The 25,611-nt window shown below is 35.0% G+C and overlaps 1 protein-coding gene across 5 annotated transcripts in view; it reads left to right on the forward strand.

Annotated features, from left to right (window-relative positions):
• The window catches only part of EXOC6B (exocyst complex component 6B), a 596,645-nt gene that overhangs the window by 365,746 nt on the left and 205,288 nt on the right, over nucleotides 1-25,611 (forward strand). The window contains exon 19 of one of the 5 annotated variants that reach the window (XM_087436583.1): nucleotides 12,870-13,169. The exons of the other annotated variants lie outside the window; for them this stretch is intronic. Within the exon in view, the coding sequence (XP_087292709.1) occupies nucleotides 12,870-12,944 (75 nt within the window). The 3' untranslated portion in view covers nucleotides 12,945-13,169. Of the gene's footprint in view, nucleotides 1-12,869; nucleotides 13,170-25,611 lie in introns of those variants that run through there. 5 annotated transcript variants of the gene reach the window in all.

Below are 25,611 nucleotides of genomic sequence, written 5' to 3' on the forward strand. Positions count from 1 at the left end.
TCATCTAGAGGTAGTGGATCTGGAGTGTGAACTGCTTCCAAAGCCCATGTTTTCTTCCTAGAAGGCTATACTACCTCTAAGCTATGCATAAGGAACACTAGGCTATGTTTAACATTTAAATGATGGAGCCATCATTTAAATGCCATTTCCTCTGTGAGATTCTTACTCAGTATTTTTTCTTAGTGTATAAAATTTTAGTCATTATGATCAGAACAGTTCCCAGTGGGAGAGGTAAATTTTGGTAATGTGCTTACAAAGTAGAAACTCTATTTGGTAATAGGAAGAGTACTAGTAAGTGGGTTGTCTGTTTCTAACCTAACCTAGTTCCCTTGGCTGACACCTCATGTGAAAATTTTCTCGTCTACTGGTAACAATGATTCTCTAAATCAGCCCAGTCCCTAAGCTTTTCTCTGGGAGAAAATAAGGAAGTTTCAGGTGTCCTTAAGGGACCAGAGGCATCAGAGGTTTCAGGATATCAATGAGATTTTTTTTCAAATTAATTATATAGATAGAGACAGTATCCAAGGAATTTTTTGCTTTTGTTGTTTTTTTCCCTCTGATGGAACAGAAATTACAGATTTGCTAATGATTTCTCTGCCTACTGAGAAATTGATTATGTTCCCTGTTTCTATGCTGTTAAAGATTGTGGTCATTCAAGCTACATACAGTACTTTGAAATCAACAAATTAGCTCCTCCTTAGTGTGGTATCAGGCTTGTGAGTTTTGTCCATCACTTTCATCCTTTAGGAGTTTTGTATTTCTTCAGAGATATCTTTGTGTGTTGAGCTGTTACTTAGCACTTTTCTCCCATAAAACTACTATTACCAATAGTCACAGCCGTTCTTTCTGGTAGTATTCAGCCAGTGTCCTTTGCCTCTTTAATGATATTGATGTTTGGGTTGTCTCCTGCTCTTATAATTATTAAATAAAAGATTAAAAATGTTTGATTCCAAATAACCAAGAGCCGTTTACTTCTAATGCTGTTTTTGTTGATGAGATAAGGTAGAAGATAAGGAGAACCTAGAACTTGCAGGACTGCAAAATGCTACAGCTCTCTCTCTCAGTCTCTGATATGCTGTATAAGAAAGAGTCAGAGACGCCAGTGAGAGCATCTTGGATACTGCTGTATCTGGTCACCTTAGTATCTTGGTATCTTAGTCTCTTAGTATCCTAAATGGAAAGGAGGCTGCTCTGATTCTTTCTCATTGGTGCTGGGGTAGTGGGAAGCTGAGTATTTTCTGAGGACAAAACAATTATTTCAACATTGCTTATAAGAGCAAATAATTAAAAACAGCCTTAACTGTGTAATAATAGGTAAATGGTTATATAAACTATGATACCATTGTTCAATGAACTATTATGCATTTATTAAAGCTAATTTTATGAATATTTAATAACATTGCAAAGTATTTATAATATAATGTTAAATGAAAGAAGCAGAATGAATAGTTTATAAACACATGCTTACAAGTATGTAAAACCTAATAACATGTTAGTAGTGAGGAAAAAGTTCAGCAGGAAATACATTAAATATAAGTAATTGTGGTTGTCATGTGGCTTCCTATTCTTTTTCAAAATTGTCAGTATTTTATAATTATTTTATTATTGGCATTTAAAAAATATTTAAGCATTTGCTTTATTTTTTTTATTTATTTATTTTTTTTGTGAGGAAGATCAGTCCTGAGCTAACATCCATGCCAATCTTCCTCTTTTTGCTGAGGAAGACCGGCTCTGAGCTAACATCTATTGCCAATCCTCCTCCTTTTTTTTTTCCCCCCCAAAGCCCCAGTAGATAGCTGTATGTCATAGTTGCACATCCTTCTAGTTGCTGTTTGTGGGACTCCGCCTCAGCATGGCCCTACAAGCGGTGCGTCAGTGTGCGCTGGGATCCGAACCCGGGCTGCCAATAGTGGAGCGCGTGCACCCAACTGCCAAGCCATGGGGCCGGCCCCCAAGCATTTGCTTTACTAAAAAATTTTAGATCTTTATAGCTCCTCTTCCAGGTTCAGATTTGCCTTTGCTCATAAATTACAATAGTGAAAGAAAAAAAAATCCACATTTTTAGGTTCTTTTATGTGCCAATCTCCTTCATTTAGCTCATTGCAGACTGCAAAGGAACCTCTTTTTACAGATTAAATTTAGGTATAGATAGGTAAATTATTGCCCAAGATCATACAAGTAATATATGGTAGAACAGGGATTTATATTGAGGTCTCTCATGCCAAGCCCATGATCTTTTTGCTATAGTAAACTAGTTGCTTTTTCCCTAAAATTTCAAAGACTGAAGGAAGATGTTTGGAATATAGAGGTGGTGAGGAATTGAGGTATCCTAGCAAAGTTCTAGCCGAGGGTTCTGAGAAGCGTGATTGAGATTAGATCAGGGATAGTAAGTCATAACTGAGGACAACTGAGAATGTGTCATTAAAGGAAGAACATAGGGCAAAGTTTCTCTTTATGCCAATTTATTTCCAGATGCGTATTCCAGAAACACTGGTGTATCTGTCACACCCTCTGTTCAGAAATTTTTAATGATTCCTACTTCTTCTAGTGTAACTCTTGTCCACGTTACATATATTTCTCATAATTCCTCTACATACACCCCTGACTTCGGCAAAGTATATCTATTCATTGTTCCCAAACATACTATGCTTATTCCTGGCTGTAGACTTTTGTTCGTGGTTCTCTTTCTCCTTGGAAGGACTTCTCATCTCAATTTCAAATCTTTCCTTCCTTTAAAAATACAATTCCAAGCCTGTTTTCCCCATGAATTCTTTCAGGACTGATCCCTCTCCTCCCCACAAGTCATACCCCATACTTTCTTGTCAACTCCTATAGATCTTACTGTTTCCATTCTCTATTTGAAACCTGTGATGTATTATCTTAAGTAATTATTTTTTTCTGTATATTCCCTTTATCATCAACTCAGGTTACAAGTTCTTTGAAGGAAAATGTCTTAGACTTTTTTTTTTTTAATTTAATTTATTTATTTTTTTCCCCCAAAGCCCCAGTAGATAGCTGTATGTCATAGCTGCACATCCTTCTAGTTGCTGTATGTGGGACGCCGCCTCAGCATGGCCGGACAAGCAGTGCGTTGGTGCGCACCTGGGATCCTAACCTGGGCCGCCAGTAGCAGAGCGCATGCACTTAACCACTAAGCCACAGGGCTGGCCCATTAGACTTTTTAATATATCCAACACTGACTAAGTATCCAGTGAATGTCGTGATGAGATTGGATATGTCTAACAGAGACATCATGCATGCAGCAGTGACCTCCAACTCAGGTGACTGTTTGCCATCACATGACATCTTTTCTGATTACAGCTCTTTATTATAAATGTATTTTGCTTTACAATTCCATTTCACTGAGAATGAGGTTGGGAAAGCACAGAAAAGGTATTTATCCAACTTCCCAAGGAAGAAAATACTGCTGCTTGGGAGTATTGCAGTTAGGTCGTTCTAAACTACAGTTTTACTTCTTTGACAAGATGGCAAATTTGAGCCTGCCGATTGGTGCCAAGATCCTGTAGTATATCTAGTGCCCATGTTGTCGGGTAAGGAGTTCACAGTTAAATGAACAGCAATCTGGTACATGCCACTGTTCTGCAATACTTTCATGGTGGTTTATAGCCACAGTTTTAATACCGTTTATTAAGTGCTTGAACTTCTTCAAACAAATAACACACATTATTGGAAATCAGATACAGTGCGCACTTGCCCCTGGGGACTCCTCCTACTTTGAATTAGTAACTGCAGGCTTGTTGCTCTTTAGCTCCCTGACTGTAGATGAGGTCTTGGCTCTTCTTAAGGAAAAACTACCTTCTTAAAAAATGATTAGAACAATATACACACAAACACAGAGCCAAAAAATGAATTTTCTACCCTGAAATGCTTCTTTGAATGCATTATGTTATATTTTTTAAAAGAGTTTCTGTTAAGAACATCGACTTGTTTTTATTTCATTCAGGATAGTTTGATTGCCTTTACAATATTCCTGCAAATGAATGATTTACTATCTTTTTTCCAAGATGGAGATTTTTGTCAACACTTACAGTGACTAACAAAGCAAGGAAGTTTTATGTTATGTGTTTGCATACGTGTGTTTTGTACTATTTGGGTGGATTGCTGTTTTTTGCTTTTAGTGTTTTTTAATCGTTGTGTATCTGGATAACTCCTTTGGAAGATAGTCTTAGGATCAAGAGGTGACAAGCACTTGAAAATGGCAAGCTGTCTTTAAGTAGATAAACAGGCCCTAACTCTACAGTCTCAAGAAGTCTAACATGAACCCCCGGTAAAGGAAGTTTTCTTCTGTGCGTATTTTTCTTACATGTGAACATAGATTCCAACATTCCTAGAGCTGTGTAAAATCTAAGGATTTTTCTCTAGTACTATTTTTTGGTGCCATGTTGACCATATTTATATTTCTGCTGTTGTAAAACAGATGCAGTGACCCCTGTAGCTCATTGTTTTAGTTAAGAGGTCCCCGAAAAAATGTGCTCTTTAAATAGTCCATCCTTTAGAAAAGGAAATAACTTCATTTGGCATTTTTTTAGTTGAAGAATTAACAAACATATAGAAAAGTGAACAAATCGTAAATATATAGTTTGATAAATTTTCACAAAGTAGATACACTTGTGTGATCAGCACAAAGATCAAGAAACAGAATATTACCAGTTTCCCAGAAGACCCTTCTAGCCTTTCCCCTGTCAGATCTTTGCCTTTCTCCCTGAGGGTAATCATTAGCTGTACTTGTAATACTGTAGTTTGGTTTTGCCTGTTTGTGGAATGATACAGTGTGTTCTCTTTTGTGTCATTTCTTAGGCTCAACATTACATCTGTGAGATTCATCCACTGCATGTGGAAGTAGTTTGTTCATTCTTATTCCTGTATAATATTCCATTGTGTGAATATATCATAGTTTATCTTTTCTAAAATTGTTGGACAACTGAGTTGTTTCCAGTTTTTGACTATTAGAAATAGTGTTGCTTTGAAACTTCTTGCGTGTATTTTGGTGAACGTATTTCTTTTGAGTACATAGGAGTGGAATTGCTGTGTCATAGGGTATGAAAATGTCCAGCATCCTGCCAAACAATTTTCCAAAGGATTATACCAATCTATATTTAAGGTTTATCTGTCTTTATCATTTTAATCCTTCTATTGGATATATATTGGCACTACATTGATGTTTTAATTTCCATTTTTCTGAGGACTCATTAAATTGAGCAACATTTCATATGCTCTTCAGCCATTTGTATATACTCCTTTGTGCAGTATCTGTTCAAGTTTGTTGCTCATCTTTTAGAGTTGTCTGCCTTTTTATTGATGATTTTAAGGAGTTCAGTATATATTTAGTTCAGCAGTTGTGGTAGACAGAAAAACTAGTCTCCTGAAGATGTCCACATCCTAATTCTCAGAACCTGTGAGTATGTTAATGGCAAAAGGAATTTTGCAGATTTGATTAAGTTAAGGGTCTTGAGATAAGGAAATTATCTTATATTATTTGGATGGACCCAGTGTAATCTCAAGTGTTCTTATAGAGGGAAATAGGAGTGTCAGAGTCAGCAAGGGAGATGTAATGAGGGAAGCAAAGATTGGAGTGATATACCCTGGAGCCAAGGAATGTGGGCAGCCTCTACAAACTGAAAAAAGCAAGGAACGGATTTTCCCCTTGAGCATCCAGAAGGAATATTGCCTCAATTTTATCCCTATAAGACTTATTTTGGACTTCTGACCCCCCAAACTGTAAGATAATTAATTTGTTTTGTTTTAAGCCACTAAATTTATGGTAATTTGCTACAGAAACAATAGAAAGTTAATACAGCTGTACTCAGACTTTTGGTCTTCAGACACCTTTACATTATTAAAAGTTATGAAGAATCCAAAGAGCTTTTGTTCATGCTATTTATGTCTATCAATATTTATCATATTTGAAATTAATACTGAGAAATTAAAAAATATTTGTGTATTTATTTTAAAATAACAGTAGTACACCCATTATTTGTTGACATGAATAATGTATTTTTTAAGAAGAGTAACTATGTTTTCCAAAACAAAAATTTAGTGAGAAGAATGGCATTGTTTTATATTTTTGTATATAACTTTAATGTCTGGCTTAAAAGAAGACAGTTGGATATCTCACATCTGCTTCTGCATCAGTCTGTTGTGATATGTTGTTCTGGTTGAAGTATATGAGAAAATCTGGGCTCACAGATATGTTGGATAAAGGAGGAATACTTTAATAGGCTTTTTTAGTTAATTGTTGATATTCTTGGATAGTACAATACTCGACACATGATAGTTCCTTAAAGGTTAGTTGCAATGTGGAATCTGAAACCTTATCAATGAATTTTTCATACTGTGTTACCTTGAAGTTCATTGGTCTATTTTGTACTTCGAATAGATCTTTTACCCATGCATGATTTTGTAGCATCATGCATTGATCATTTAGAAAATATTGGTTACTGAGTTATGCAGATCTTCCAAATGTTGACATATTATATTATATAATATCAAAAACAATCACACTTAGTAATATTACCACCAAGCTCATTTAAAAAGTCGTTAAGTATTGGAAAGCTATATCATCGTAGCAAATACTAGTTTTCCAAAATTCGAAACTATGCTTGTAAGCTTGAATTGTGTCATTGGCAACTAACACTATCAGCTGTTTTCTTTAAAGTGGCAGGCTCATTTCAATTATTTTCAAGAAAATCCCTACCAAAAACCCAAGGCTGAGTAACCATAATTTGTCTGTCAGCTCTTCTTTCAAGTGAGAAAGGCATTCCATGAAAAAAAGGGGCTAGTTCAGTTTGCAACTCAAACAATCCCACAAATACTTTTCCTTGAGACAATTATCATACTTCGTTATGCAGCATATGTGCTTTATGCATACTTCCCAGTTTGTCACTCAGAATATAAAAAAGACATACTCAAAGGTTGGCATTTAATAAAATTAATAATTTTTGCTGCTTCTTCAAAGACATTCTTACTTGAAACTGACTGGTTTTATTGTGAGTGCCTGGCAGTGAAAAATGCAAGGATTACCAGTACTGTTTGGTACCATGGTGTTAATTCATGCTAAGGCACCCAGTGGTTTTGCCCATCATTGCTTTTGCAAATGTCAACACAAGGGAAATGTCATCAATGCAAATGTCAACACACTGAAAAAGGCAAGTAACATCTTAGCGTTATTATGAAAATTGTTTTGACTTCATGGACCTCTTAAGAGGGTCTGAAGGACCTTCAGGCATCTCTAGACTACACTTGGAGAACTACTGTTCTGCTTATGAGTCCTTCATAGGATGTATGTGTTGAGAACATTTTCTCCTAGTTTTTGGCTTGCCTTTTCACTCTCTTAGTGTTATCTTTTGATGATCTGTATTACCGTTTGAGAAGTATACATTTATTTTCTAACATGATTTTCAAAATTAAACTTTTTTCCTCCCTAAGTAAAGTATTGGTCACAGCAAGGTGGTCATGTTATCATGTCTCTATTCTACTTCTCTGTAGCACACCTCTGATTCCCAATCCTGTTTTCTTCCCTAGCGAGATGGAGTTGTCCGTTCTGTAGTGTTAGTGTGTGTGATTCCTGCTTCTTACAGGTCTGCCTTCCTTAATTGTATTTGTTCAGTATACAGTCATGCGTCACTAATGACAGGGATACGTTCTGAGAAATGCATCTTTAGGCAATTTCATCGTTGTGTGAACATCATAGAGTGTATTTACACAAACCTAGGTGGTATACCCTACCACATATCTAGGCTATATGGTTTTAATCTTATGGGACCACCATCGTGTATGCAGTCCATCGTGGACCAAAACATCGCTATACGGCACATGACTGTACTTTGCTTTATGGTTCAAACACTGATGGTGACTTGAAGCATTCATGATATTAACTGGTAACTTGGAGAGGAAAGGGGAAAGATTATAAAAGTAAGTCTCAAATATTTACATGATGTTAGATTCCTCTGGATCACAGGTATTTTTTCATTAACAGTTATAGGATTAGAAGAGTTTTATTTTAGGAAGTGAGTTATTCAAGATTATCCTAAAACGATGAAAAGTTTATATGTAGTAAATAATATTACCTAGCATGTAGTTAAGCATTTAATAAAGATTAGCTATAATATTTGTAATAGATAATATTAAATCTTATGTGATAGATATAATAGATATTGTTATTATTAAAACTTAATTCTTTTATAGTATATACGATAGACATCAGTTATTTTGAGATTATTAAAGGAGTAGTGTTAAAATGCTACCTTGTAGGGCCAGCCCGGTGGCGCAAGCGGTTAAGTGTGTGCGCACCGCTGTGGCGGCCTGGGGTTCGCCGGTTCGGATCCTGGGCGCACACCAACGCACTGCTTGTTAAGCCATGCTGTGGCGGCGTCCCATATAAAGTGGAGGAAGGTGGGCACAGACGTTAGCCCAGGGCCAGTCTTCCTCAGCAAAAAAAAAAAAAAAAAAAGGAGGATTGGCACATGTTAGCTCAGGGCTGATCTCCTCACAAAAAAATACATAATGAAAAATAAAATGCTACCTTGTAGGTGGTAAAGGAAATATAAGATGTCAGTTCCTGAGGGGACACTTAATTGTGCTCTTTCTTTAGGGTTTCCCTTTCCTTTAACAGTGGTCCATGGGGATCCTTCCAGTGTTGTTTGTTTATCTCTTTACCTTCCTGGTGGAACTTAGCTCCCAAGTGTAGGGCAGAGACTGAGTCTAATGAGCATAAGCTTTATAGCATGTCAGGTTTCACTAATAACGCTTACACTTCAGTCCTAGTTCAGCTCTGATGCTAGTTCATGGCCCTAGTCTACTGCAAATGATATGGCTATGGTTAGCCCTAATCTTACCCATTCTGTGGTACTGCGGGAGGATTGCTGGACCTGGCACTGTTGTATTACGGATGCTAACTATACAAAGTCACAAGGAATGTCTAGTGATCTTCTGTCTGATTCAATGAATTCCTCTAATTATGTTATATAGCATTTGATCTGCTTTTGATTAAAAACCACCACCACTCAAAACTGTCAAACCACAATATCTTTATGGATAATTCACAAATATTTACTTGTCTTATGACTCACCTTGGCTGTGTTTTGTCATGAGTTAACAAGTAACTTCTCTCACTGTTTAATTCCTTTACATTTTTAATCATGAAAAGTCATGTGATTAACTTTTAATGTGTCTATACCCTCTACAGTATATGACCTCTGCCTTTCAGGGCCCTCTGGTAAATTTGCCAGGCTGTCTCTGATTTCATGGAGCCTGAGCAGATATTTGGCTCAAGTGCTTCTAGTCCAAAAGCTTGAGAGGCACTCTGAGAAAGTGATCTTGTCCAAATACCAGAGTTTAGCTTCTTTTTCCTCTTCGCATTTTACCCTCTCTGCATTAAGAGGGTATGTCAATACTGAGGAACCTGCCACGATTTTCTGGAGTGCTGATTTTGTCTATTTATTATTTTTTTCCAAAGGATAGACTTTCAAATTGTTATGGAAAAAAAACTATCTATAACTGGTTGCTATGAGTTTTATTCCTGAATCTTACCATTAATTTGCTGCCTTTTATTTAGAGTAAAATTTGGATATTGGATATCCAGTGGCCCTCTGTTTCCTCTTCTGGAGATGGAAAAATGCTGGAAAAAGTGGTTGTGTGGAAGATGGATTAAACCTGTTTAGAATGTATCTAACAGGTAGAAATTAGAGAGACATAAATTAAATAAAGCATGAAATAGTTAATTCATAGTCAATATTAGAACAGAGGATAGATTATTTTGGGGGAATGTAAAGGCAATACATGTATAGGATAGAGTGTTAGACTAGGACTCTGAGTCTTCCAACCCTAAGATTCCCTTGCTTTTACCTCTCTGTGCTGGAACCACATTATGAGGAATAACTTGGTACCTAATGTGTCTGTATAATGTTTAGAGGTCATCCAACCCAGTAACTGTAAAAGCATTTTAGAAATTATACTAATAGTAAAGATAATTTTAGATCAAGGCCTGAATTTGGAGTAATTTTCACCTTCTATTTCTTTTATCACTCTTATTTAGTTATTAAATACATATGTTTGATCCTACATAGTTATAGAACTTCTTTGGGAGGGATCGCTTCTAAAACTTCATCATAACTCTATCCTTTAATAACTACAATGGGAAAAAAAAGATAATACTGTAAGACAATTCGAAAGTGAAATGAGGAACATAAATACCAAAGGTAAAGGATTTAGAACATAATTTACAGTTTATTGCTTTGGTGTAAGACTTCCAAAATCTATATAATATGAACTGAGGATTATTTTTCTTATAGGCTTAAGTATGAGTGAAACAATAGATTTGTAATTATGTACTTTTCTCTGATTTCAGTCTGGCACTGTAGACTCTCATGTGACTCTTTTTAATTTGTGAATATATAAAAGAATGCTGATGACACTCCATCTCTCCTCAAAGCCCGTAACCATCTTCCCAGATGCAGCTGTGATAATTACAGTATCCTGTCCAAAACTGGGCAGAGCTTATACTGAAGTGAACTGAGCCATGGTTAGTCTCCTGTCCCAGATACTCTAAGACAGCACTGCACTCAGTGTTTATAAAGAACTTAGATTTGAGCAATTTAGATTTGAACATATTATTGATTTAACCAGATGCTCCAAACCAAGGGAATTGTTTTTGCAGCACGACATATAACCATTTTTGCTAATTTTTATATTCTGCTTTCATGTTATATATAGCCTATTATTTTAGTTGTCTAGGTGGTATGTTTGGTTTAATATTTAGTTCATTTATTCTGTGTTCCCACAATCAAATCCTTTTGTTAATTGAGAGACAATGATAATACATATCTAAACTTTTCTCCCACAGGTTATTGTTTTAAGTATATCTCAAATGAGAATGCATGAAATAAACAAATATTAAAAATATTTGTCTCTCTATGTAAGCTGTTACCTATATCGTCATAAGTTTTTTTTTGCAAACAATTGCCTAATCACATAATTTGAATATCAGTTACTTAAATTAACAGAGAATGGGGTATATTCTTCTGTAGCTAGAGAGAGAGAAATATGACTGTTTTTCAAAAAGATGAGGAGGATTCAAAGAATTATAAAACGGTTTGATATACTGTATAATCTGCTAGAAGAGAAAGGAAAAGGCAACCTTAACTATGTGCTAGACATTGAGAATACAGCAAAACAGTAATAGTCTTTGCCTGTGCAGCTACTGTCTTTTTATATTACTATAGTATCTAGCTGATGCCTAACATATTTCATTCCACATAGATTAGGGAAATGAATTTCAAAGGCCTTAAGTGACTTATCCAAGCTTATTGCAATTACTTAGTGGCAAAACAAAAAAAAAATAAAACCCAGATCTCCTGATTCCTAGTCCAGCACTCTTTTTAGATACCATCTGCTTCTAAGATTGCTTTCAGCTGTAATATGTGTGTGTGTATCACCCATTTGAGTGTGTATGTATTTGTGTACATATATACATACATATAGATAATATGTATATAATATATGTAGACATATGTATCTATGTATGTGTATATATACATGTAGATGTATAGACAGATAGAGTCTAGCTGAAAGGAAAATAACTGGTATGGTAATCTTCCTACCCGTAAACACTCAGTGTAATCTTGGAGTGGTAATTTCAAAACCCTTTACCTCCATTTCTTCATATAAAAATAGATGTTATGTTCAGCAATCATTCAGATGAGTTCATTGAACTCCTACTATGTGAAAGGCACTAGACAGGTATTTAATAATGATAGGTCAATGTAAGATATAATCAGTGCCCTAAGAGTGACAATGCTAAAGCACACTACAAGTCCAAGGAGGAGGGCTGAGAGAGAGGAAGTTTGGGAATGATTTCATAAAGAAAATACCATCCACAGTGGGTTTTGAAGAATATTTAGGAAAGGTCTTTTAAGACAGAAGTAACCCCATAAAGAAATAGAATAAGTACTATAAAAAAAAGCAATAAAGGCTGAAAGCTTGGAATATAATGGACATAATGAGTAGTTTGAAATTTCCTGAGCTTGTGACATATAATGAAAAATAGCAGGGAAAAATAAATCGGAAAAGGCAATGTTTGGGGCCAGACTGTGGAAGACCCAACTAGCAAATAAAAGGAAATGGAGAATCACTGATAGGTTTTGAACAAGAAAGTGTTAAATTCATAGCTTTGTTTCTGGAAAATCAATTTGTTGCAGGAAATTAAACTAGAGATGAAACAAATTATTGATGAGAAAACTAATTAGGAGTTAGTTGCAGAACTTCCTCCTAGTACATCTAGTTTGGATTAAAGAATGTTTGAATTGACGGAATAGAGATGAAGAGACAATTGGTAAGAGAAATATTATGGAAATAGAATCAAAACAAGTGTATAATGAGTGGATGTTGGGGGCAAGAGGAGAGTTACAGATGACTGAAAGCTTTGAGCAAGGAATTGGGAGGGTGATAGTATCGATAAAATAGATAACCTATAAAGAAGAGCAGTTTTAGGAAGAGGTGATGAATTTAGATTTGGTTATGACTTGTGAGGTCGTTTAATATATACTTATTCTCAGGATTGCAGTGTTATGCCTATGACATTGTGTAAAATATTTGGAATAGATGAACCTAAATTGTTCCTTTTATTGGTATGATTCTATATGTTTCAGCTTTGACCTTTTACAGAAAGGTTAATAGAGACGTTTTGCCCTGTACTTAATGAAAGCATATTTCTGACATCGAAATTTCTTAAATGTGCTAACTCTGGGATGTGTGTTTCTTCTATATTTTATATATTGTTGGTGATAGGTTATATATAGCAAGAAATACTACCTTTGTCATTATGATTCTGGGTTTTTGTTTTTTACTACTAGGAACAGAATAGGATCCCAAATCAGAAGAACACTCAAGACTCTCTCTCTCTCTTTCTCTTTTTTGTGTGTGTGTGAGGAAGATTGGCCCTGAGCTAACATTTGCACCAGTCTTCCTCTATTTTATGTATGGGATGCCACCACAACATGGCTTGATGAGCAGTGTGTAGGTCTGCACCCAGGATCCGAACCCACCAACCTTGGACCACTGCAGCGGAGTGTGCAAACTTAATTGCTACGCCACCAGGCCAGCCACAGGACTGTCATTTTTATTTTAGAAAAAGAAATGTCTTAAATGCAGCCAAATATAAAGACATAAAGGGTTAAATTAAAATGTTTTAATTTATAGATTTAACAATAATCTGTATATTTCTATATATGGGAAATAGGCTTTTTGAGGTTGTTTCTCCCCAAATAGATCTTATTTATTTAACAAAAACTTATACACCAACAGTATACATCAACTGTTCTAAGTTACTTTACAAATATTAATTGTTTAAGAACCCTGTGAGATTGGTAGTATTTTCCTCGTTTAACAGATGAGGAAGCTTAAGTACAGAGAACTTAATTAAGTTGCCCAAAGTCACACAGCTACTGAGTGGCAGAGGTAGTTTTTTGCTGCCTCTAGTTCCCAAGTAAAAGCCTCATCAACCTTTTACAGAATCAACCTAATGTTTCTTAATAGCCAATGTTTCTCTGGATAGTATGGTGGAAGTTGAATAAAATTTGGCTTTAGGAAACATTTCAAAAGAGTATTCTGGCCCATTGCCTCAATATTTGTATATCTTGCTTCAGATGTCCATGTAGCAAGGCTCTAAACTGGGATCGGAAGTGTTAATGGAAGAGTATGCATTAAATGTGAGTTGAAGGTGATTTCTAAAAGAGTAAGGAAAAAGCATATGCACTGGTCTGTAAGAGTGTTTCTTTATAAAGATTGATAACTACATGTGTCTTTTTAATGCTCTAGGAAATTAAATTAGGCCAGCTGAGCTATCTGATCTTTTGGTCTCTGTTACGGTCTATGATAATAATAACACACAACACCAGAGAAGATAGATTTTAGTGTCCCATTTTATGGTGGAGGAACTTAGGACCCTATGGTTAAGTACCTTGTCTACGTTTCCACAGCCATGGATTGGTTGGCCCCAAAATCAAGTCTGAAATCTCTGGCTCTGAAGTGTGTTCTCTTTTTTTTTTTGGGAGGAGATCAGCCCTGTGCTAACATCTGCCAATCCTCCTCTTTTTTTTTTTTTTTTTTTTTTTGCTGAGGAAGACTGGCCCTGGGCTAACATTCGTGCCCATCTTCCTCCACTTTATATGGGACGCCGCCACAGCATGGCTTGACAAGCAGTGCGCCAGTGCGCGCCCGGGATCCGAACCGGCAACCCCTGGGCCGCCGCAGCGGAGCACGCGCACTTAACCACTTGTGCTCCTGGCCTGGCCCCTGAAGTATGTTCTCTTTAGTGAACAATGTGTTATAGTTCTCACTGACAGGATTGGTGGTGATGGCAGCTCAGTTTCTGTGAAGAGTTTAACCAAAATAGAGAAATTCAGGATTTCCTCTGCCTTTTTATTTCCCCTTAATCAAGGTTTTGTCTTTCACTGGACCTTGGTTGCTGGTGAACTGATATCTTAAGTGAGTTATAAAGTTAGATTTTCCCTCTGGTGTGACTTTTCAAGATACCAAGGAGATTTTATAGTTCTATTTTCCATTTACATCTTTTTTTTCTCGGACTTTATCATAAAGAGTCTTCAAGACTTGTAGGGAGAAGTAAGTCTATTCCATCCATATACTTGGAAGCAAAGACCAACTTTATAGATGAGCAGAAGATGTTGGCTACTTCAACAGTTTATTTTTACTTTCTTATAAAACCCTGCAGAAAATAAGGTCAAGAAATGTAACCTTCTTATTTATATGTCTTTAGTTGTGTGTATGTGTTGTTTTTAAAGCAATCATAACATACTTCTAAATAAATTTTGTCCTTCGATGTAGTCTTCTTGGAAAGCTATACAATTTTCCCCAGAACAACATATTTAGAATCATTTTGTGGATCATGTTGTTTTGTAATTGTTATTTATTATCCTGAGGAGTGTCGTTCAATTTAATTATTTCTTCATCCAAGAAGTATTTGTTAAATGCCTACAGAATGCACGAAACTGTGCTTGAGCAATCTCCCTCCTTATTCCTCAGTCTTGCTCTAAAGCAAGGATTCTCAAGCATGGCACTATTGACATTTTGAGCTGGATAATTCTTTGTTGTGGAAGCTGTAGGATTGTTAGCAGTGTCCCTGGCCTCTACCCATTAGATGCCAGTAGTCCCCCCAGCCAAAATTGTGACAACCAAAAATGTTTCCAGACATTGCCAAATGTCCCCTTGAAAGCAAAGTCATTCCCAGTTGAGAATTACTGCTCTAATGTCTGAATTAAAAACTAAAAAGGAAGAAAACAACTCTGATAGTGCATAATTGCTATCACTGAAGATAATAAAAGTAATGGCCATAAAAGCTATTCTAAAAGAGGAGTTTCAAGAATATTCAGAGAATGGTTAGAACTATTTTATAACCTCCTAGGGTTATCTAAGTTCTGAAATGTTTGTTAAAAAAAATTAAACCACTTTATGCTTATATCTTATATCATTACTTGTCCTTGGTGCTTTATTCATTTCTCCTAATATGGCCTGTTTGCTTTTAATCAGACTTGCTTAATCATCTAAAATAATCTTCAACTTAAAAAATGTTTCCGTTATCTTCCAATATCTACATCTTTTTGTCTGCCTTTTCCATTTTGGGTAAGGGCAGGAATAGTCCTTTGAAAACGATTGGGTGCTTATTTGACAGAAAGTGCCAGAATATTTCTAGGCATTGAATGCAAACATCACGATGTGTGAGTTCCATGATGACTTTCAGAAAAGTTATTGGAATATTGACAGTGTCATTGGAACCAACAAAAGCTAAGGTTAACCTTTTTTTGTTTGCTTGTCTCTTAAAGGGACTAAATTAATGAAATTATCTTAGAACACTCTATGTTCAATGTAAAATTCAAATATAATTACCAATAATTACAAGGACCTATTAATTGATATCCTTGAATTTGGTTTCATGAACTTTTATGTGAAGTCATCTGAAATTTATACAAAAATTTAAATTTGAGAGTTTTAGGAAAGACGGCTGATTGAGCTGATTGCCCTACTTGGAACAGTTTCTGAAATGGACAGAAAGAAGCAAAAATAGAGATGTAAGCTTCAGCCATAAGTGAAACTATAGGAGTGACTTTAGCTCCATTCCACTTATTGCAAAGGTGATTTTCAAGGTACTAATAAAATTTGGACCAAATCAAAATTGATTGTCAAATGCTGATACATATATCCTCGATTTCAAGCAGGTTCTAGGTTTTGCCAAGTAAATGAGAAAGTTCAGAAAGACCTTATCAATAAGGTTAAGTTAGAGATAGGAGCACTAGGGATATGAGAGGCAAGCACCAAATTGGGGCTAATTTTCACACTTCAGAATACAGAATGACAGGAGAGGGAGGCTGATAGAGGGTCATGGTATACTATGTTTATTTTTCTCTAACTGACTTCCTTTTGTGGAAAAATCCTTCCAGTTGTGCTGTTGGTTGTGAAGCAGATAATGGCTAAAATCTAAGAGAACTACGCTCATGGAACTTGACATTGACTATGGACAAAAGAGTCATCCAATTTGTTAGGAAAATGTTTGGAGCCAATATATTTGAGTTTAGGTCATCTCAGCTAGATTCACTCTTCTCTACCAACCTCTCTTCCCTCTTTCCAAAGCATCAGAAGGAATGAACAGATGTTATATTCAATCAATTTCTAGCTTTCCAGCTCAGATTATAAAGTGTGTTTTAACAAGTGACTGAGAAGCAGAAGAATCCAACCACACCGTATCATAGTAAATAGCAGATATAACTAAATTGCCCTTCTTCTTAGCTAAATGACAAGCACAGCTTAGAACCTATATATGAGTGCTACCAAAAATAAATGAAATAAATGAGAACACAAAAGGCAAATGAGGAATATATTTTGAAAGAATTACTTCAGGAAACTGAAGAACACTTCAAGAAAAAATAATTCTCAACACTCTCAAGGAGATAAAAGTGACCATAGACTTTAGGATAAGACAGCAAAGAAGAAATTTAAGAGATTAATATGTAGATAAATGGACACCAAAGTGAGATTAAAAGAGCAGTGGCGGGGGGATGAGTAAAACTATCCAAATAATTGAAACCACGTTAGATACAGGAAGATGTAGAACAAAGGATGCGTCAGATGGACTTGATGACTTAGAAGAAGTGCTAGGGAAAAATCACACAAAATGCAGTAAGAAAGAGAGATTAAAAACTATTATTAGTGAAAATTTATTGATACAGAGGGGAAAAAAATTCTCTCTGAAATAAAAGACCTCAATCTATGGATTGAAAGAGTTTACTATATACCAGGAAAAAGTAATAAAGACTTAGACTTCTCCTGGTGACTTTTAAAGATTAAGAAAATTCCTTAAATATTATTGGAGTAAGAAAAAAGTCGCCTACAAAATTTTAAAAAATTAAGTTGGCCTCATAATAGTTGACTTAATTTAAAAAGTAAGAGATTATAGCCTTTACAAACCCTTCCTGAAAATTTACTTAGAAGGGGCCAGCCCAGTGGCATAGTGGTTAAGTTCATGTGCTCTGCTTCAGCAGCCCAGGGTTTGCTGATTCAGATCCCAGGTGCGGACCTATACACTGCTCATCAAGCCGTGCTGTGGCAGCATCCCATATACAAACTAGAAGAAGATAGATACAGATGTTAGCTCAAGGCCAGTCTTCCTCCGCAAAAAGAGGAAGATTGGCAACAAGAAGTTAGCTCAGGGCCAATCTTCCACACCGAAAAAAAAAAAAAAAGAAAATTTAGAAGCTGAGTCAAAAGAAGAAATCCATAAGTGGTAAAATTACCATATAGAAAGATTGGTGATGAACATGTTAAACAGAGAATCAAGCAGACTAGGAAAAAGGGACGTAATGTTTGAATTTTAAATAGAAGATATATAATTTAGAAATAATAATTTGATGATAGTTAACTGGGATAAAAAGTCCAGAAAGAGCCAGCAAAATGGAGTTTTTTGGAGGGTGGGGTTGGGAGGGAAGATCATATTAACATCCTAATTGCTTCATCCTTCCTAGGAGAGTTTATTTTTGAAGTATATAAATGCAAAAATGTGTCTTCAGCATACTAATGTATTTCATCAATTGTAAAGAACGTCTCTTTTCATGTTTTAACATCTCTGGAATTGAAATAAATCTTTTAATCAATAGTGACTTAGAGTTATAATTGGTACCATATTTTATTTCATGATCATTTTAAAATAACAATACATCTTATAGTTTTATTGACATTTTAGAGTGCATTAAATATGGATTTTAAACATATAAGGTCATCACTAATAGAACTAAAACTGACAATTTTATGTTTTTTTTTTGTTTTGGTGGGGGAGATTGGTCATGAGCTAACATCCATTGCCAATCTTCCTATTTTTTTTGGTGAGGAAGATTGGCCCTGAGCTAACATCTGTGCCCATTTTCCTCTATTTTATATATGGGATGCTGCCACAGCATGGCTTGATGAGTGGTGCGTAGGTCCATGCCTGGGCTCCAAACCCATGAACCCCAGGCCACCAAAGCAGAGCATGTGAACTTAACCACTACGCCATCAGGCTGGCCCCCAATTTTATGTATTTTTTAAATTAAGGATTGAAGGGAAGAAGGGGAATGAAAAAAATTAGCAGAAGATTGAAAACAAAAGAAACGATTGGAAAGGAGGCACTAGAAAATAAAAATAGTTAAGAACTCAAACTGTGGAATCAAACTGACATGGGTTCGAATTGCAATGCCAGCAAATGTGGAAATGCAGTCAGTCAAATTATCTGTGTAACAATAACACTTATAATTAGAAAATTTTCTATTAAACAGTTCTGTGATCATAGAAGTCAAAACTGTAACTTCAGAATATTTCAAGAATAATGATAATAAAAGCAAAACGTCTCATAGCCTGTAAGCTACAATTGGAAGCATACCTCAAAGAAAATGCATAACCTGAATGTTTCCAGTTTTAATTTAGCAGAAATGAAAAACACATAAATTTTTTTAAAAAATCAGCAACAAAAGGAAAGCAATGGGAACTAATTAATAATGATAAAACTGTTAATCAATGAATTAAATATCAATTGAATTGACAGATTTAAGAGCTTTTTCTTTAATAATGTAAAAGTCATTATTCTAAAGTTGGGGAAATGAAGAAAGCCAAAAATACACAAAATTAAGGATAAGAATTATGAGGTGACTTAAGATATATAGAAAATTGAATGCTGCAACTTTGCACAAATCTGTACTACAAATTTAAAGTTTTAGATGAAATAGATGATTTTCTAGGAAATTTTAAACAAATTTAAAAGGAAATAGAAAATCTAAACAGAAAAAACCATAATGGAAGGAATAAAATTGTTCCAAATAGCTTATCTATCCCTACCTCTTAATTAAAACACTTTCTAGATGGCTTCATGGGTGAATTCTGCTTAACTACCAAGGAACAGGTAATATTAATGCTATTAAAACTGTCCCTGATCGTAGAGGTAGAAGGCATAATTAACAGTTACGTTCATGAGGCAACATAATATTGATATAAAATTGAGAAGTAAAAAGAATCTGCAAGTCAGTGTTGTACAATATTGATGAGAATCATCTTTAAAATTTTAGCAAATGCAATATAGCAGTGCGTTAAAAGAACTTAAGCCATGGCCAAATGAGATTCATTCCAGGAATTCAGGGTTAGTTCAATATAATTCTCAGATTATGTTGAAAAATTGAGGTTAAGTTTTTGGATACCTAAAAAACATTTGATATAATTGAATATTTATTCCTATATAAAATCCTTAGATAACCATGAATGGATAAACAATTCCTTAAAATAAGTGTGTGTGTGTGTGTGTGTAAAACAAGACAAACATTGTTTCCTGGCACCATTATTTAATGTTTTTTCTCTGCAGGTGCTAGCTACAGCAATTACGTAAGAGCAACAAATTATAAATATTGACAAATAGAAGAGGTAAAATTGTTATTGCTTGCCGACTATATGGTCCAATATCTGGAATACCGTGAGACTTAACTGAGGAACAATTAATTAGAAACAAAAAATTATGTAATTTAATAAATACATTAATTTGTAGTTTTCCTATATATAAACCAAGACCCACAAAATGTAATGAATGAAAAGATTATATTCATAATAGCAGCAACAAGGTTAGAACATTTAGAAATAAACATGAAATATGTGAATACTATATTAGGGAATTTATAAAACTTAACTGAGTATCATAAAATAATCTTTTCATATGTGGTGAAATATTTGTAAAAATATCATTTATTCATTAATCCAATGCAGCTCAATAAAAATCCCAGTGGGATTTGCATTGGAACTTGTTAAAGTTACATGAAATTTATCTGGAAGAAAGAATGTGAGAAAAGGATTGATCAGTAAAATTCTAAGAAAGAAAACGAGAGAATCCCCTTTTTTTTTACCTAATTTGGAAAATTAGAGTAATGCAAACATTTGGCACTTGCAAGGATATGAATATATAGTTCCATGGAGTAGAGTAGATAATCTAGAAATAGAGCGAAGACTACTTGGGAATTTAACAAGTGATAAAGATATTTCAGATCACTGGGAACGAGGATGGATTATGGAATAAATATTGTAACAACAGAGTTAAAATGGGGAAAAATGGATTCCTTTCACTGCCCTTACACCAAAGATTTAAATATATGTTTTTAAAAAGTCATAACAGCACTAGAGGAAAATGGAATGGAGTATTTTTCAACATGGTACAAAACTCAGGGGCCACAAAGGAAAAGTCTGTAAAATTTGATTATGAAAACTCTTAATACTTATCTGTCAAAATCACTATAAATAGTCAGAAATCTAGCGTAAGGACGGACAGGGCTAGTTTTGTAATAAACAAGATGCTCCTATATATTAAGAGCACACAATATTAAGAGCATAGAAGATACTCTTACATATTAAGTTAAAATATTACCAATAAAAAATGTACAAGATCAAGATAGAGTATGCACACATGTCCAAATATTCTTGAACCCTCCAATGTCATAAAATGATAGAGCAGGTGTATTTTTTAAATGGATATAAATGAATAGCAGTACAAGGAAACCAGAAAGTGTCATTGGCATGCCAGATATTAAGGAAATTTTAAAATATAAAAAAGAAAATATATGAAATTATTTGGAGAAAGAATACTGGAGTAAACCATCCTCTAGAAGTCAAGTAGGAAATTGCTCTGGTTCCAGTATATCAAGCTCGGAGCCAGCATGTTGACTTCTTTTTCTCTTATTTCCCTGCTGACTAGCTCAATTCTAGGGCCATCAGGATAAGCGTACTGAGAACAATCTAAGCAGAAGGCTCCCTGGATTTCTCCAGGCTCCAGCCTATTTATATAGTGCTCCAGGAGAGAAAGTCCATGGTTCCTCCTCCGCAATGATGTCAATGAATAGAACTGGCAAGACAACATGAGTATGTAACTTCATGACACCCATGGTAGTCCTTCCCAGAAGCTATGTTGAGTTATCAGGATAAGCTTAACACTTTTACAGATAAATCATATTCTTTTCCTTCATGTCCTTATTTTTTGTCAGTGGCATAACTCCCCCTCAAACTCTTCACCAATACCTGAAGTGTGGTTAAGGAAGCATACTTACCCAGTTTCTACTTACTGCTTATTTCATGTTTTTTTTTCTCATTGCCATGGTGTGGGGTCCTATTGCTAAGGCAACTAGGAATGGATTATGTGCCATACATCTTTGCTAAAAATTTTAACTCCTCTTTGTATGATTATTTCTGTTCCTCCAGCTACCTTCATGAATGTGGTTAAAAGGGTTCAAATCATTCCAGGGTTCTGACTGCCTTTTCTAGTATTTGTACTCTTGTCTCTCTGCAGAACTTCTGGACTTTCTCTTTCTTCCTACAATGTTTGTCTTACCTCCACAGAATTCTTCTGAATTTACTGATGACTTCTTAATGTCTTTCCCTTTCTCCATTATAGATATTATTTTTGATTAATTCTTCCTACTCAACACAGTTGATACAAATAGAGAATGGACACTGGGATAATTGTCAGTGTGATTTCTGGAGAGAGGTTGACCCAGTGGCCCTGTAACCCTTTCCTACTTCTTCTCAGTGGTCAATTGAGAAGTGCCCTATGTGTCTTAACAAAGTCTGTATGGGTACCACAGCTGAAATGGTAAGGCATCCCTACATAAATACTGCCCCTTAAGGAGAGATGGGCTTCACTCACAGCCAGAATATAAATTGCCAAGACACCCTTCCCAGAAAATGTCCCATCCTATACCACAGTCACTGAGGGCATATAACTGTAGATATAACCAGCATTAACAGAAAGATCAATGGATTCTTAGATGTAAAGATGAACAGACACACAAAGCCAATAATTGAGAAAACCAGCAACACGAAAGGTAGGCACTAAATGGCAAAGAGAAGAACTAACAACTGACTTAGAAGAATTTTCAAAAATAAATTTAATCAGTATTCTCAGAGAAATTCAAAAGAATGGACAATTTAAAAATTAAAAATATGCTAAATGAATTTTTAAAAACTCATTATGTTGGCTAAATAGAATAGACAACCATCTAAGGAGCTTGGACAATTAAGTATTAGGAAGCTTGGACAATTGAGTGTTAGGAAGTTTGGACAACTGAGCATAAGCAACATTGGATACTAGAAGAAAATGCGGCAATATCTTTAAATTTCTGAAGGAAAATCATTTTGAAATTAGATTTCTGTTACATCTGAGCTAGTATTACAGTGGCATAGCAAAATAAAGACACTGTTGGATGTGGAAGAACTTGAAAGTTTTCCATCTTTCTCTGAAATCACTCAAGGATATATATTAGCAAAGATAAACGTAAATCCAGGCAAGAGCAGTGAGCAAAGAAAACAGTACAATTTATAGTTAAAACTACATGATATTCATATATGTTGTAAAAGACAAATGTCAGATAATCTTAACATACAATGGATGCTAGGCAGGAGAAAAGGAAGAGAAAGTATTTCAAGATTTTTGTCTTGTTCCACTGGAGACTCTTGATATTGACTAACTCTAGATACTAACTGAAATACATCATTTAAATGTTTTAAAAATTTGACCCCCAGCTGACATGTAACATGCGTAAGAAATAGATCTTTGTAGTTGTAAGCTACAAAGATTTGGGAATTATTTGTTATTGCAGCATAACATGAGTAAGAAATAGATCTTTGTAGTTGTAAGCCATGAAGATTTGGGAATTATTTGTGTAACCTAGTGTAAGTTGTCTGACAAATCGGTGTTGATCAGAGTTTTTGTGTTCACCTCTAGAATCCTGAATGATAAGCCTACAAAATCTCCTAGAAATCACTTTTTCTATGCACTTTACTAGTGAAAGATATAGAGTAAAAACTATTATTGCTTTTTGACACTATCCCATATATACCATATATACTATTGTTATTTTTCACAGTTTCAAGATTCTAATTGCTTTGTCATATGGTTAGGGCCAAGGGTTGGAAATTTCACTTTGTTCTAACCATTTTTCCTCATTAGTGGAGTGAAGCAGTGTTGTGCAACAATTTTATTCAATTGGCTTTTACAATGGCAAGGTTAATTCTAGAAACTGTGATCTAAATTTGTTTATCACACTTTGGACACTTAGAGACAGTGAGTTATAGCATCTGTCTGTGATTGAATACAGTCGAAAAACACATGGAAACTTCCATACATTTCAAACTACAGTGTCAGTACATTTTTAAGAGTTTTCAGAATGCTTTTCAAATATAGGTTTTTGTTTTTTGTTTTAACTTGAGAAGACCTTGCTTCTTTCCCCTACTGCTTTTTTAGCTACAACCACAATGATTTGGCCTTTGATCAGTGTATTCTTTGGAGGACCCCAGGCTCAGCATCTTTTCCTTTTTTTTTTTTTTCTTCTTTGATTTGTAAGCTTTCAGAACTACAAAGTAAGTTTGGGAGATTGGGGCAAAAGCTGCAGTCAGTAGATTTGGCTTCTTTAATTTAGCTGAATGTGGAGCCTTAAGGCTCATTATCTTTCCTACCTTGAACATGCGAATGAGTACCTGAGTCTTAAGGATCCCTCAGGATTGCTATAGCAATTGATTATGTTCCGTAAAAGAAAGATATATAAAAACACAGCATGTTAATATCCTTTACAATAACATTTTCACTAATTCAGTGACAGAAGAGTACTCATTATCAGGTTAATTCAGCCAAGACAGTGGTCATAGAGCCTTAAATTAGGTAGGGAAAAAAAACTATCATACAAGTTATGTTGTAATTCAGTAACTGTCTGACTATTGATCCTCTGCTAACCAAAGCAACTTAAATTGAGGTTAAGTATGAGCAGAGGTGGGCAATTTCAGTGAGCTGGTCAATTTTTATAGACTTGAAGATTGTATTCTTGGGATTTATCTTAAGTCTGTCAAACTGACTTGAATTGAACTGTGGTACCTAAGAAGTTGGCACAAAAAATAACTAAGCAAAGCTAGTGAAGGTCATTAATTTCTAAAGTTTAACTGATTGACACTGAGCGCATCTGTTCTTTGAAAGGCTGTTCTCTTAGCATATTAATATCCCTGCAAAGAGGGCCTCTGTCCATGTTATGTGGAAATGGCAGGGTTCTTTGTCTTCTTGTCATATTAGCTAACTGGAATCAAGCACTCAAACTTGAAAGTAATTTTTTTTCAGGTTTGGATAAGTATTTATAAAACTGGATTTTTGGACAACTAGTAATTGGACAGTTAGATAAACTATTCATATAGTTGAGAAGGAGCCAAAGGTTATTTTTCAAGGGCTTTTGGAAAACATTATGTAGTTGATTTATTGTTTTTTGACATCCTTAGCAACTCTGTTATGAGATTAAAAAAAATAATTTGTAGAATACTCAGTGCAGAGCCTTTGAGTTCTCTTAATGTCAGGGAAAGGACACCAAGAGATCTCAAGAACTGACTTGCTTATAAATTAGAGATGACAGAGGTCTGGAACTCCTTTTAGCATGATGAACTAAAGCTAAAATATAAAAAATAGTATACTCTCTTTCATATATGAATATTTCTTTAATAATCTACCATCTGTGACATGCTTTTTGTTGATTTTCTCAGAGAGAGAAAACAAGGAATAGGAATGTTTAGTAGGTTATCAAATTAATTGTGCCTATAAAAAGGACTTGAGAATTTGAGTTGACTGCAAGTTCAGTTTAAGTAAGCAAGATGATAGGTCTACCAAAAAACTAAATTGATCTAAGATTGTGTTACAGAAGAATATTATCTAACAGTTTCGAAGTGTGGTCCCTGGAACAGCAGTGTCAGTATCACCACAGAACTTGTTAAAAATGCAAAATCTCAGGCCCCATCCCAGACATACTGAATGAGAAACTCAGCTTTTTCCCTAGTAATCTGTGTTTTAATAAGTCCTCCAGAGAATTCTGATGTATTATAAAGTAAAAGAACAACTGATCTAGAATAAACTCCTCTTCTGCTTGATGCTGGTCAGAGCATGCCTGGATCAATTATTTTGCTTTATTTTATAGTCTAAAAAAGATGCTGACCAGATGGAGTGCTTCTAAAAGAAAATGCTATGGTATAGAAAGGAATAGAAACTAAATCCTATGGGAATAT

This window comes from Ceratotherium simum, chromosome 11 (assembly GCF_057802395.1).
Source record: "Ceratotherium simum simum isolate JZ-2026a chromosome 11, ASM5780239v1, whole genome shotgun sequence".
NCBI classification, from domain to species: domain Eukaryota; kingdom Metazoa; phylum Chordata; class Mammalia; order Perissodactyla; family Rhinocerotidae; genus Ceratotherium; species Ceratotherium simum.